A 13,688-nucleotide genomic window follows, 5' to 3' on the forward strand; every position below is an offset into this window, starting at 1 on the left:
ATCTGCACCTCATCCGGCTCGTCGTCCGAGAGGATGATGACGTCCACCTCCCACTCTTGAGACGACTCGGTCTCCGGGTCGTAGCCAGAGTCCGCGTCGGAGGTGAGGTGGTCGTACTCGGAGTCGGACGATGAATCCGCGTCGGAGACGTTGTCGGGAAGGAGGAGGTCAGGCTGAAACCTGTCCCTGTACGCCATGTTGATTGGCGCGGGGACGGCAAGGACGACTTCGCGCACGCGCTCCGCCCTGGAGGCGACACGGTTGAGATCCGGCTGCTGCGGCGGCGCCTTGGCGGACCGATACATCCACCAGCGCGCGCGCTGGTCCGGATCGTCCGATCGCGTCTCCCCCATGGTGAACTGCAGGATCTTCGCAGGATGGACCCCGACGACGTCGTACGGGCCGCTGGGCATGGCGCGACGCTTCTCGTCGTTCGTCATTACCTTGATGAGGCCGCGCGAGTGGTTCCTCATCATCTGGATGCTCGGGAACCAGCGCGCGATCTCATGCAGCTCCGCCCGCGCCGCCTGGTCGTCGCCGGCCAGATCTTCGACGGCCCTCTTCCATCCCAGGCTGCCGTCCATGGCGTCGGCGGCGGCTTCGACCTCCGGCGAGGGTTTCTTTGGTGGCAATGAGATGGAGGTGGGTAGAGCAAGCAACGAGGAGACGAGGGAAGTGGAGAGTGGGTAGTGGGCGACGAGAGCGGTGGGTTGCCTTATTTAAGACCGGTGTGAAATCTGAATCGTCGGCCGGTCGAAAAATCACGGTGGGTTGCCTTATTAGTACAACAGTGGTAGCAAATACACCAAACCACGACAACTACTCTACTGGCATTGCTTCTAGCTTACCAAACCCACGGTCCTGGGTTCGAGACCCAGGCCGAACATTTTTTCTTTTTTGCTTACACAAAATTCAGTTGAATGTAGGCAAAATAATTGCATTCATTAATTTTTTTGAAAGCTTTTTTAACTTCATTAAACATTTCAACACAATTGAACTGAACTTTGCTAACTGACACTACTTAACTAAACTTTGCTAACTGACAGTACATAACTGAACTTTGCTAACTGACACTACTTAACTGAATTTTGAACAACATTAAACAGAATTAAACTGAATTTTGGAAAGCATTAAAACCCAGCTAATGCCACATGTTTGCCATCACGGTTTTTAGTTACAAAAGGGCACTTAATGCCACTGTTAGCCATCAAATAATGAGGCACTGGATGCTCCTTTCTGCATCCAAAAAAGGCCACTCAATGTTTCACAGTTTTACATTGCTTCAGGCCTTAACAAAAAAAGTGACAGTCTGAACTGCCACCAAATCAAGCATCAGGGGGAGCATTTAGATCAGGAATTAGGCTGTTGCTCATATCTTCTCCAAACATCAGCCACCATGCCCTCTCACCTGGGATTGCTCCCCTTCCTGTACCTGCATCTGCATTTCTTCCTCCCCTGCCTCTACCTGCACCTGAATTTCCTCCCCTGACTCTCCAAGCATGCACATTTCTGCCTCCTCTTGCTGGAACTGCATCAGCATTTGCTCCTCTGCCAAGCACTGGATTTGCTCCTCTGCCAAGCATTGCATTTGCATTTGCTCCTCTTCCAAGCACTGGATTTGCTCCTCTGCCAAACACTGGATTTGATCCTCTTCCAAGCACTGCATTTGCTCCTCTGCCAAGCACTGGATTTGCATTTGCCCCTCTTCCAAGGATAGCATTTGCTCCTCTTCCTCTCCTTGCTGCTGGATTTCCTTCTCCCCTTCCTCTCCTTTTCCTTCCTCTTCCTCTGCCAGTAGCTTTAGTTCCTTCTCCTCTGTCAGCTATTGTTCTTGCCCTGGTCTGTCTAGCAATGTTCATCTCTGTAGTGACCCTTGGCTGTGGAATTGCAGCACCAGCAGCAGCAACAATAGACTGCTGTGGCAATGGGCCATGAACTCTTTGTTGAGCTCTTCTAGCTCTATCTCTGGTAGCCATGTTGAAGACCATGCTGGTGGGTGACTCACTAGGATCTAACCTAGGATCTGGCCTGGTAGGGTATATGTTCTGCAAAGAAGAAGCTCATATTATTCAGTTGAAACTGAAACATTCATCAGTTACAAGTGAAACTTTATTAGTTACAAGTGAAACATACTTGCAGAAAAGTTGGATCATCATAATTTTCATCCACCAGCTCTACCCCTTCTTCAACAAGTGCTTCCTGCCATCTGTAGTGGCCCTTTCTGTTGTGGTCAGCTCTGCCACATATGGAGCAATGCATTATAACACCTTTCTTGTTCAAATATCTCACACCATGTTTGATTTTCTCTTCAGGTGTTTTTTCCTGTTTTTCTTTAGCCTGCCCAGCTGTTTAGTGAACACTGGTGGAAAAACCTTGTATCCTGGCTGCACCTCCCAGTATTTAGGGTCTCTTAGAGGGACCAGTGTGTAGCCATATGCTTTCATATAGTTCTCCACAGTGTAGCAGTCATGCACCATTAACTCTGGGTCAATTCTTTCTTCCCTACAACATGCTATGGAATGGCCACAAGGCACACCAGATAACTGCCATCTCCTGCAATCACAGGTATGCAAACACAAGTCCACTGAGTAGCTAGAATTTCCAGACTGAACTCTGAATTTTTGTTGGCCAGCTTCTGAAACATGACAATTTGCAGCAAATTCAGTGTTCTTGTCTAACTTCTTCTTGATCTTTGGGAATATTCTCTGCCCTGCCCACTTTTCTATTGCCTCTCTTTGTTTGCTCACAAGCCTTTGCATGATTTTGTAGAATATATATTCAAGCATTGACAACACTGCCATCTCTCTGCCTTCAAGGATATAGCTGTTAAACACTTCAGAATTATTGTTCAGTAGAATGTCACATTTGGGAAATTCACTGAAAAATGCTTTACACCAAGTCTTTGGGTCAAGTCTTTCTGTCCAATGAAATGCAGCTGAACTATCTGTATCCATTTTCTCACAGTTCTGCCTCCACTTCACTTTGTTTGGTGATCATGCAATGGCCCACAGGTCTTGCTTCAGCAACTCTCCCTTGTGCTTCTCATTGAAATTCTGATAGATATGCCTCACACAAAACCTATGCTCTGCATCTGGCCACACTTTCTGCACAGCATTTATCAATCCCTTTTGCTTGTCACTCATAATTGTGTAAGGAGCAGTGTTAGTGATGTTTAGATCATCTCTCAAAGTTGTCAGAAACCATTCCTAGGATCCTGTGCATTCTACTTCAACCCAACCCATTGCAATGGGGAAAATGCAGTCATTTGGATAAATTCCAACAGCACTAAGCAAAACTCCTTTGAACCTTGTTTTCATGTGACATCCATCAATGAAAATGATAGGCCTGCACCCCTTTAACCACCCTCTTTTACATGCATCATAAGACCAGTACAGTGTCTTCAGACACTTCCTGCCCATTGGAAATTTTGGGTCTTTCTTCAGCTCAGTTGATAACAGAAATGTAGAGCCAGGGTTTGTAGTCCTTAATTCATGACCATAGTCCCATAGCCTACTGAACGGATGTTCTTCATCACCATGGATCTCTTTCAGGGCTGCAGTTCTAGCCCTTGCTAGCTTCCATCTGTTAGGGGTCACATTGAATGCCTTGGTGATTTTTCTTGCAAATGTACCAAGTGACATTCTCTGGTCATCCCTGAACTCATCTATGAAATACTGGCATAGAAACTTAGCTGTCATTTGCCTTATCTTCCATTTCTTCTGACAACAGTGCTCTCCATAGTAAGCCTTGATTACAAATCTTCCTGTCCTGTTGTCCTTGCCAGCTTTTAGCCACCATGGGCAACCTCTTTCACAAACAGCCTCTATTCTAGTTTTGTCATTCTTTAACTTCTTGATCTGAACTCTGTTCTTAACAGAATATGCAGTAATAGCAAGTCTAAGCTCCTTCACATCAGCAAAGACCATCCCAACTTTGAAGGCAGGGGCAACCATGTCCACCTTTGAATTGAAGGCAGTAAACTTGTATCTCAACTGCTCTGCTTCCTCAATGGGCAGATTAAGATCTTCATCATCAAGCAAATAGTCATCTACCTCCACATCATCGTCTTCTTCTTCAGCTTCTTCATCAACATCAAAGTCAATGTTGTCATCATAAAGATCATCATCCTCCTCATCTATGTCATAATCACTGTCACTGAAATCTGATTCAGAAACAACTATATCTTTAATTACTGCTACTCCATCTTTAGTAAGCAAATTGTGCTCTACACCTTCAATCACCAAACTTTCAGGTTCTGTTCCAGTTGCAGTAATTTCTGACATTGGATCTTCTTCATTGACAGAAATGACACTGTGCATTGCAACAGAGCACTGAATTGATGGCAATGTGCATATGGATTCAGCCCTGAAATTGCTGATGAAATCTGCATGGTCAACCATAATAGTCAGCACTTTATGCTCAACACTAGCTCTGATGATGTGTTGCACATCATAATCAGATTTAATTCTGACCAAACCATCTGCAATTGATTTGTCAGGCAAGCACCAGTAAAGTATGTGCTCACCCACTGGATATCCCAACCAAGTTAGTTGCTCTTCAATGAAAGAATATGAGAATGTGGTAGCATCAACATAATCAAAAACTTCCACTGAAGGGTTCCAGTACTCCAAATTACTGATTGGGCCACAGAAAATTCCACCATGCTCAAGTTCAAGTGTAAAGAAAGAAGTGTCCACCCTTTGTCCATTTGCTGAATCACACACTGCATCAAATATGTGTAATTTGTAAGCAATGCACAATGATGTATACACTTAACAGTAAAATTAAGTTAGCTGAGAAGTTCAGTTAACTGAGGAGTTCAGTTAACTGAGAAGTTCAGTTAACTACAGTGAACTGAAAACATTGTGAATAACTACAGTGCACTGACAAAATTCAGATAACTACAGTTAACTGACAACATTCAGATAACTACAGTTAACTCAAAAAATTCAGTCAAATGTCCTAAAATCAATACTTGTGCTAACTGAAGTTGGTGCCATTGAACACAACCAACTGGTGGCATCACTAACACTTGAAACATGAGCATGACCATTGCAATACTAAGCATTAACACTTGAAACATGAACAACTAAATTTGTTGGCAATGAACACAATCAAGTATTGTCAGAATTGCTTTCGGTGCACATGAATGAAGGACCGACCCACAACTCCAGTCTAACAAGCTAACATATGAACGAAAAAGAAGACCCACTTGTCAGGCCAAACCCAAGACTTTGCCACCCTAAACCCTAACCTAATCTACTTGGCCAAAACCCACTAGGCAAAAACCCTAGCTTTACTGCCGTCAGACAAACCCAACAGCATTCAACAAGCACACCATCGTGAGACACACCGAAGTGGTGCGACTGATGCGGACGACGACGACACAACGGCGACGATGAAACAGAGCACGGGCGGAACACGGAAGGAGGCGGAAGAGGGGACAGGAGCTCACCATAGTCCGATGGGATGACGCCGAGCGGCCGGATGAGATGAGCGGAAGGGGGTGGCTCCATCCCGCCGGCGAACTCCGGCGACGACGGCGCGATGACGAGCGTCATCACCAAATCGCCACCACACTGTCTCCCCCGACAGGACAGCGGGAGAGGTCGAACGGATCTGGTGCAACTCCCGTGGCATTTAATTCAGGTGGGTGTAGTGCGGGTTGAATCAAGTAAACGGCAGGGGCCTTTGTGCAAAATTGCCAGAGCTGACCGGTCCACCATCTGGGCTGCCACTTGTCACGCTGTGAGTGGCTGTGGACCAAAACATTACATAGGATGTTAAGTTGTAGGAGTCCTCAATAATATTTTGCAAGTTTTAGACTAAAACATCATATTCTGTGCAAGTTTGTGGATCTGGGGTGCTATTACCTCTAGTACAAAAGAGACTCAACTCGCGAGCGTGAAATGACGCGACAAAGCGTGCGTCATCCTCTAGGGCATTGCAATCTTTCTTCGACAAAAACACAGAGAAAACTCGCGATTGTGTAAGAAGAGAAGAGAACAAATGCCAGCTCGTTTCGCCTTTTGCCTTTCGGCTCCATCCTCCCTCGTGGACAGTGACCAGAGCGAGGCTACGGGCACACGCCTCGCTCTACACGTCGGGTTCCCACCAGCCTGTGACCCCACCCGGCAGGCAGACACGCGCATACGCATCTTTCTCATCTGCCGCAAGACGGCAGGACGCACCGCCCGCACCTGCTCATCATCTTCGAAGCTTCTCTCCTCCTCTCCATCCCACTCGACGACCAGCTAGTGCCGACCTCCTCCACAGCGCCAGTCCGACGCGGCCGCCGCGAGCCCGAGATCCCGTGCCCAACGCTCGCTCTTCGAGGCCAAGCCAGGTAATTCTCTTCCCTGCCCTCCCCTGGATTGCTCTGGGCGGTTTTGTCCGCGTTGATTAGGCCAATTGCGGTGGGTCTGGCGCTGGGGTGGGTGAATTGGGTGTTACTTGTGTGCTCCATGGCCGCTGCGAGGCAAAACTTGGATCTTCGGTGTTTCCGTGGGGGTTTCTCTTTTGTTTGCGTTGTTACTACGCGCTCAAGATCAGTTCGTTTTCTTCCTCCGCGTTGTGGTGTGCTGATATCAATGGAGAACTTGTGGATGGATGATTCGATGTGATGATGGGGCCGTGAATTAGGTGGGTGGTCGCAATGGGCTGTCCGAGTTAATTTTCCTACTGCTTATTTGCTGGCCGGATTGGTAAAGCTCAAACTTTTTCCTTCTTATATGCGTGTTCTTTATTGCTCCACAATTCAATTGAGCTCGTTTAGTCCAAGAGGGTTGGTTTAGTCCAAGACGTGCTGATCCTTCTAAATAATTTGGACGTTCCTGGAATTAACTTATATTTGAGTTCGGTCTCATGCTGTTTGAGAATCCCATAACGCCTAATCTGCTGCTTCAAATGGCTTGTCCAAGATTGAGAGAATACACTTGGTTAGTTAAGGGATTTATGCGGTGGCTTGATACTTCTTCTTGGTTCTATAAGCTTTTTGGCGAGACAATCGAGGAATTTGCCGTGTGCGTTCTCTTTAATTGGTTTATTGAAAGAGGATTTAGGGGGAAAATCACATATTCTTGAAATGCATCCTGTCTGGTCGTTTAAGTGGAGCTGGTCATGGTTTTGTTGTATATACTAGTATATCCTTATGGATTAGGGAAGCAGTGTTCTAGTTGATGCAGGATCTTATGAGGTTAATTGCTGGTTTTGTTCCCAGCATCTGAGTTCAGTTTCTGTATTTCTATTTGGAGTTTCTCAGTGCTGATGAGAAGAGATAAAATTTTGGGACAGATTTGAGCAGGCTAGTATTAGTGGAAGTGAATTTGTGTGCTGTACCCAAAGTGCTTGCCTGTGAGTGACGCATACAGAGTTTTTGTAGAATATTTAGTATATACAGTGGTGATCAAAATTTATATTTCCTTTTGAATAGACTGAATCTAATTCGTATGCACAACTGCAGATGAAACGTCGGGTTATCTTTCTTGTCAGCTAAGTAAACTTTTGGATATTATCTGATCCTAAATTACTTAATATGTGGAAATGCAGGTACGAAGTTGCACTGTCTGTGCATTGTTTTATATAAAAACATCTCTCTGCCACAAGAGCTTTGATCTGCAGTGCATGGCTCTGATTTTGCTGTTCTTCTAAAATTTGCTCAGCATCAAGAGTGACACACATTAAAATGGGATCTACACGAGCAACGAGTGAAGATGACAAGGCTCTTGTCTTGTGCCAGGAAAGAAAACGTTATGTGAAAGAAGCACTTGATGGGAGATGTGCATTTGCAGCCGCTCACTTTGCATATATTCAGTCGCTGAGGCACACAGGATTTGCTCTGAGAAAATTTGTAGAACCTGAAGTGCCAACAGACTCTTCATTATACACATCAACATCTGCAACACCAGAGCCTCCTGGCATGAGGCATAGATCGATGAACCTCTCCCCATCTGTATCACATCCGGCCAGTGACTCCTTCTCCCCAGCTCCGTCCCCGTTATCTTCAGGGCGTTTCCATGTCAATCATATGAAAGCCGGGAGGAACCCAGCGAGGACTGTTGAGGAAAAGGTGCCTGTTCCTGTAACAGCAACTCTGGAGACTTCATCCTCAGTTCCCATTCAAACTGTACATGATCTGGATGATAGTTCTACATTTGAAGCTCCTCCAGGGACACCACCATGGGACTACTTTGGCCTTTTTCAACCTGTTGAGAGCCAGTTGTCATTTCATGATGAGAAGGAATCTGGTCATGATTTTGAAAATGCTGATGATATTAGGCGCCTTAGGGAGAAGGAAGGAATTCCAGAGCTTGAGGAGGAATTGGAGAAGTCGCATGCTCATGCTGGTGATGTTAGGCTCTCGCAACAGGAGAAAACTCCAGATGTCAGAGATGGGGAGCAATCTACTATGAGTGGAAGGGAGGATGATTTTGCAGACTCAGAAGATGATTTTGAGAACCCATCTTCTGAACCTTTAGTGCGGATGTTCAAGAACCGCAATGATACACCTGTTGAAAATATTGTAACAGATCAGTCACCTGCACATCTTGCTGCAGATAAGGTTGTCTCAAAAAATTTGGTAGATAAGGTTGCCTTGGAAAATATTGCAGATAAGGTTGCCTTGGAAAATATTCATTCCAAAACGGAGGAGCCGAAAAGTGACAACAAGGTACTTGAGCCAAAAAGTGACAATAGGGTACTTGACATTAGCATGTATGAAACTGATGAAACCCCTGTGACGAGCCCTGTGAAAGAAGTGGCATCTTCGGTTGCCGCTCATCCTATAAACGGGAAATCGAAGGAACCTTTTCGTGATGTTAGAAATGGGGAAAAGGACCTGTCTACATCCATGAAAGAGGTTGAAATCTTATTTATCAAGGCATCTGATTCTGGCAAAGAAGTCCCGAGGATGCTTGAAGCGGATAAAGTCAATTTCCGCCCTTTGCTAACCGAAGAAAGAGGTTAGAACTCAATTAATTAGATTACTGTTCTGTAATATTTTGATGGAGCTTTGCTTCAAAACAAATGATAGAAAGGTTCTGGATGCAACACTGCAGAACTCATGGTGTGAAACTATATCAATATTACTTGTACCAATGACCATTATTACTTGCTGTTCCTTCTCTTTCTAGTTTAATTATACTTGGGTTAACTTAAGTAATTATAATGCAGCACGTGGATTAAAGGCACCAGGCTTTTTTGCAACACTCTTTGCTTGCTGCAGGGAGGAAGTCCCTGTTCCTCAGCGTAAGTTTTTTCTAACTCTCAGTGACAGTCTTCCTTCCATTTTCCAGCACACAATTCTAGTTCCTGTGATTACATCGTATGATGTCATTTGTATGTTATTTCTTCCATGATCTTCCGTTGAAGCGGCTTATTTTTCTACGTGCCGGAAAATGATATGTTCCATGTAGATATGTTTTACTTTTCACGGTTTCCTGTATAGAGCTTGACCATTGATTATCCTAACATGTTAGTATAACTATGAATATCATTGGTGAAGTCAAAAAATTCTGAATACAAGGGCATGTCTACAGTTTATGCGACCAACATATGTTTTTTCATTATGTGCAAAGCTTTTGCACTTTCTCTAAATAAAATTGTTATTATTTCATCTGTTATCCTGTTGTAAATGGTAGGGAGGAATAAATATCTTGTGCTTTATTGCAGCTCCACCACAAGCCGACATGAAGCATCTTACCTGGCATAGATCAGTGTCTTCGCACTCTTCGTCATCAAGAAATCCTATTGGGGCAGCATCGAAAGTTGATGTTGATGGTCTCACTGGAAATATCTTTAGTGGTGTATACATGAATTCTGGCAGTCACGCTTCCACACTGGATAGATTGTATGCATGGGAGAGAAAGCTCTGTGATGAAGTTAAGGTAAAAGCTTATTTGGCCGGTCCTTTATGAGATACTCTTTTTTCCTTAATCTGTTTTAGCCACTGTTTTAAACTAGATAACACCTTATGCGTTGCTAGAAAATTTTATAGCAATGAAATTATCAAAGATAAAATCAGAATATATGAGAATAATACCACACCACATTTTCGTCATATGAATGATAGCAAACGTAGAGGTAAATAGATGGTGGATGCATGTTATATTTGTCTTGTGACATTCAAGTTCAATTATTTGTTGCTGAAAAAATAAAAAATAAAAGTTGATTATATGGAGGACTTGCATGTGGTGGAAACTGCAAGGGTTGCATCCACATGATGATGTAGATGGCTTTCATGTGCATTTTAAAGCGATCACTTGCTTATGAAAAAATAAAAATAAGATTTGATGAAGTGGAGGACTTGCATGTGGTGGAAAGTGGAAGGTTTGCATATGCTTGATGATGTGGATGGCTTGCATGCCCATTTAAATGGGATCACTTACTTAGATATATAGGATATCACGTAGTAGAGGCTTATCAATATATCTGCAGAAGTATGTAGTTAATTTTTTTTTTGAAATAAAATAACGCAAATTGCACTGGGATTATAGTGATGTTCTTTTATCTCAAGCTTGGAGTATTGATTAAAAATGGAAGATGAAACAATGTGCAACAAACAGAGCCTGAAATATATTTATATTGAATGTTGGTACACATGATATGCCCACTTGAATATGCAGTTAGCAGTTTGTGCCATTCCTATTTTCTGTGTTTGAATTATTTGTACTTTCCTGAATAAATGACACATCTGTATGTCCTTTTGCCTTGAGTCTGTGAATTGGTTGACACCTCCATATTTTCTTGCCTTCTTTTTAAATGACCTCTCCATGTCTTTTCACCATATTTAGTGTTTCTGTAAATGCTAACCTTTGTATTGCCTTCAGGCTAGCAGTACAATTTGCAGGCAGTATGATGAGAAATGTAGGTACCTGAGAAACCAGGAATCAAGAGGAGAAAGCCAAATGAGTATTGATAGAACCCGTGCTGTTGTGAAGGATTTGTACTCCAGAATTTGTGTGGCCATTCAGAGAATTGACATGATTTCCAAGAACATAGAGGATCTGAGGGACAAAGAGCTTCAACCGCAGCTTGAAGAATTAATTGGAAGGTATTGGTTTTCCATTTATTTCCTACGTAACTACATACATATTGCAATTCAATAGGCATTTTCTGGAATGATCTCAGTTTATCATTTGCTCTTGGTTAAAATATTCACATTCTTTGCAGCTTAACTCGCATGTGGGAAACAATGCTCGAGTGTCACCGGCATCAACATGAGATTATTAAGCTAGTATCCAACAGTGGCGGTATAAAGGTCTTAATCCGGTCGGAATCACAGTTCCAAGCAACTCTACTCCTTCAGGTTGAACTAAAGTCACTATTTTCAAACTTCCAGAGATGGATAGTATCCCATAGATCTTACTTGAATAGCCTACAGTCATGGTTACTGAAGTGTGTGAAATCACTAAGGACGAAGAAAAAATCTAGAAAGAAGAAGGATACCAATTTTCAAATAACAAATTTTGCTGTTGCACCCATATTTACAATCTGTGAGCAGTGGATTCAGTTACTGGATGAGTTGCCAATCGAAGACTTGGAAGGTGGCATTAAAGGTCTCCTTGCAGATATAAACCATTGTATGCCTCGTCAAGAGAAGAGGCGTGGTGGTTCAAGGTCTACATTCGCAATAGCTAATGGAGGGTTGAATGATGAAATGAGGGGAATCCATAGAAATGCCGCTCATACGGATTTACAGTCGAGCCTGGAGAGCTTCCTAGGGAAGCTTGAATTCTTCTCAGATGTTTCAGTGCACAAATATGGTGAACTCAAGAAAAAAGTTAATACGGCAAAGGAGAAATATGAGCAACAGAATAAGTAACTTAAGGAGGAGGCAAATCGGGTGCACTAATTTCTGGAGTGAAACATAATATAGCTCAAAAGTCATCAGAGATGGATAAATAAACAGTCCATTGTGTACATCCGTTCATCGAACTAATAGGCACAAATCACTGCCATCATATTTTGTGAGTTCATGATAGTCTAGGGGGACAGGCGGGGGGTAAATATGTAGATATCCGGCCTTGTGGCTAATGCCACACGACCTTAATCTGGGATGTCAATGAGGTGTAGGTAAATTAAACTGTAAGATGGGGGATACAAGATGTATATTTGTCCTGGGGGTATATCAGTATATGATATGAGGTTTCATGTACTTCATGTTGGCACCTGTGCATAAGTTCCAACTTTTCATTCAGAACTTTCCATTCAGTGCTTTGTACGTATCTATGATTGCAATTCCATTCTCCTGTTGTTTAGGTCTTATTTAGGCTGGTATGATATTTCTTATTTCGAACTTATTCTACAGTATTTGAGATTAACGCTCGCCAGAGAAGAGTAAACTGGATCAAACTCACTATGAAAGAACGGAAAGAAACCAATAGACCAGCACAAGCTAACTCAGAGCTTACTAGACACAGCCTCTTGAACCAGGCGATGCAGCAGGTTGGCGTCTAACGGCGTGCGCACACTCCATTGGTGATGGGGATCGAGTGCCCGCAAATTTGCTCAAATGGGATGAAGCCAAGTTTGATCATCTTCAACCCAAGGCTACGTTCAGCACTTCTCCCCTTTTCTCCCGGAGTAGCAGGTTGCCCTCGAGTTATCTTTGAATGGACATCTTAAGACCATCCAATGTTTGCCACCATTAGTTCCATATGACAGCGAGAAAAAATAGTTCCCAAATCATCACACATTGCCAACCTTTGCCCTGAAAACACATTTGATTTCGTAAGGGGCATGTAGTGTAGACCATGGTGAAGCAGAGTAGAATTTTTCTAACACTGATTTCTTGTTGCCACTTAGCCACCGCAGTTGATTCAAAATCAAAGCCTAAACGATCATAAAAATGAGATTATATTCCAAAATTGGTGAGCTACCACACTCTGAAACAATAAATGGTGCACAAACTCAGCTCGGTACAAAACAGTTTCAATATTTCGGTGTTTTGAAGATTATCACTGTCAATAGTCCGTTGTTGGCCAGAAGCCATTAATAAAACATGAACCCCGGCGGAATGATCAACTTCCACACGGCTGGGGTTTGCACAAGGACTGCTCCCCCATTGTTTTTTTAACAAGGGGAAGGGACCAAAAAGTCCTGAAACTGCTGCATTTAGAAGTGATAATACACTACAACTAGCATGTAGCGCGCGGCGGCACGTCACACCATACTAATTGATGTGCAACGTTTTATTTTTTTTGAAGTTTTTAGAGTTTGTTCTAGAATTTGTTTGACAACATAGTCATTCATATATAGATAGCATACATTAAGTCGATGCAGGCAACGTAATTCAAGGATACATAGTAGTCCATCCGTTCCTAAATATAAGACCACAATAAGTGCCTGGCGTGCAGTGGCTTCGAACTTGGCCTGAACGCTCCATGACCATATATTGTGCCACGTCATTGCATGCATGATGCATATAAGTGACAAAATTGCTGATAACAGCGAAAATCTTTTGGGTTTTCAGTTTTTGAAATGTTTTATCTCTTAAATGAAAAATTCGATTGAAAAAACGTTTTCACCTTTAGATCTTCCAAATTAAATCTCATATCGATATGTTTCGATGACTTTTTTTGGGTTAAAAGTTGCTATGTCTATTGAACATAAATTGTCATGGTATTTACACTGAATTTGCCATGATATGTTTCAACTACTTTTTGTTGTACGTTTAAAGTAAAATTTGA

General features: G+C 43.1%; 1 protein-coding gene across 3 annotated transcripts; it reads left to right on the forward strand.

The window, feature by feature from the left end:
- The first annotated feature begins 6,031 nt into the window (after nt 1-6,031).
- On the forward strand, nt 6,032-12,210 carry LOC109760042 (uncharacterized). 3 transcript variants are annotated; one of them, XM_045227850.2, is made up of 7 exons: nt 6,137-6,346; nt 7,463-7,548; nt 7,662-8,960; nt 9,172-9,246; nt 9,670-9,884; nt 10,827-11,050; nt 11,170-12,210. In XM_045227850.2, exons 3-7 carry the CDS (start codon nt 7,685-7,687, stop codon nt 11,819-11,821), a joined length of 2,442 nt encoding a protein of 813 aa, XP_045083785.1. In that variant the 5' UTR covers nt 6,137-6,346; nt 7,463-7,548; nt 7,662-7,684; the 3' UTR covers nt 11,822-12,210. The 3 variants fall into 3 exon arrangements, with proteins under 3 accessions (XP_020174470.1, XP_020174469.1, XP_045083785.1); XM_020318881.4 differs by lacking the exon at nt 7,463-7,548 and having other exon boundaries at nt 6,032-6,346; XM_020318880.4 differs by lacking the exon at nt 7,463-7,548 and having other exon boundaries at nt 6,064-6,346; nt 7,549-8,960.
- Nucleotides 12,211-13,688: the final 1,478 nt, after the last annotated feature.

The sequence above is a fragment of the Aegilops tauschii genome, chromosome 4 (assembly GCF_002575655.3).
Source record: "Aegilops tauschii subsp. strangulata cultivar AL8/78 chromosome 4, Aet v6.0, whole genome shotgun sequence".
NCBI lineage: Eukaryota > Viridiplantae > Streptophyta > Magnoliopsida > Poales > Poaceae > Aegilops > Aegilops tauschii.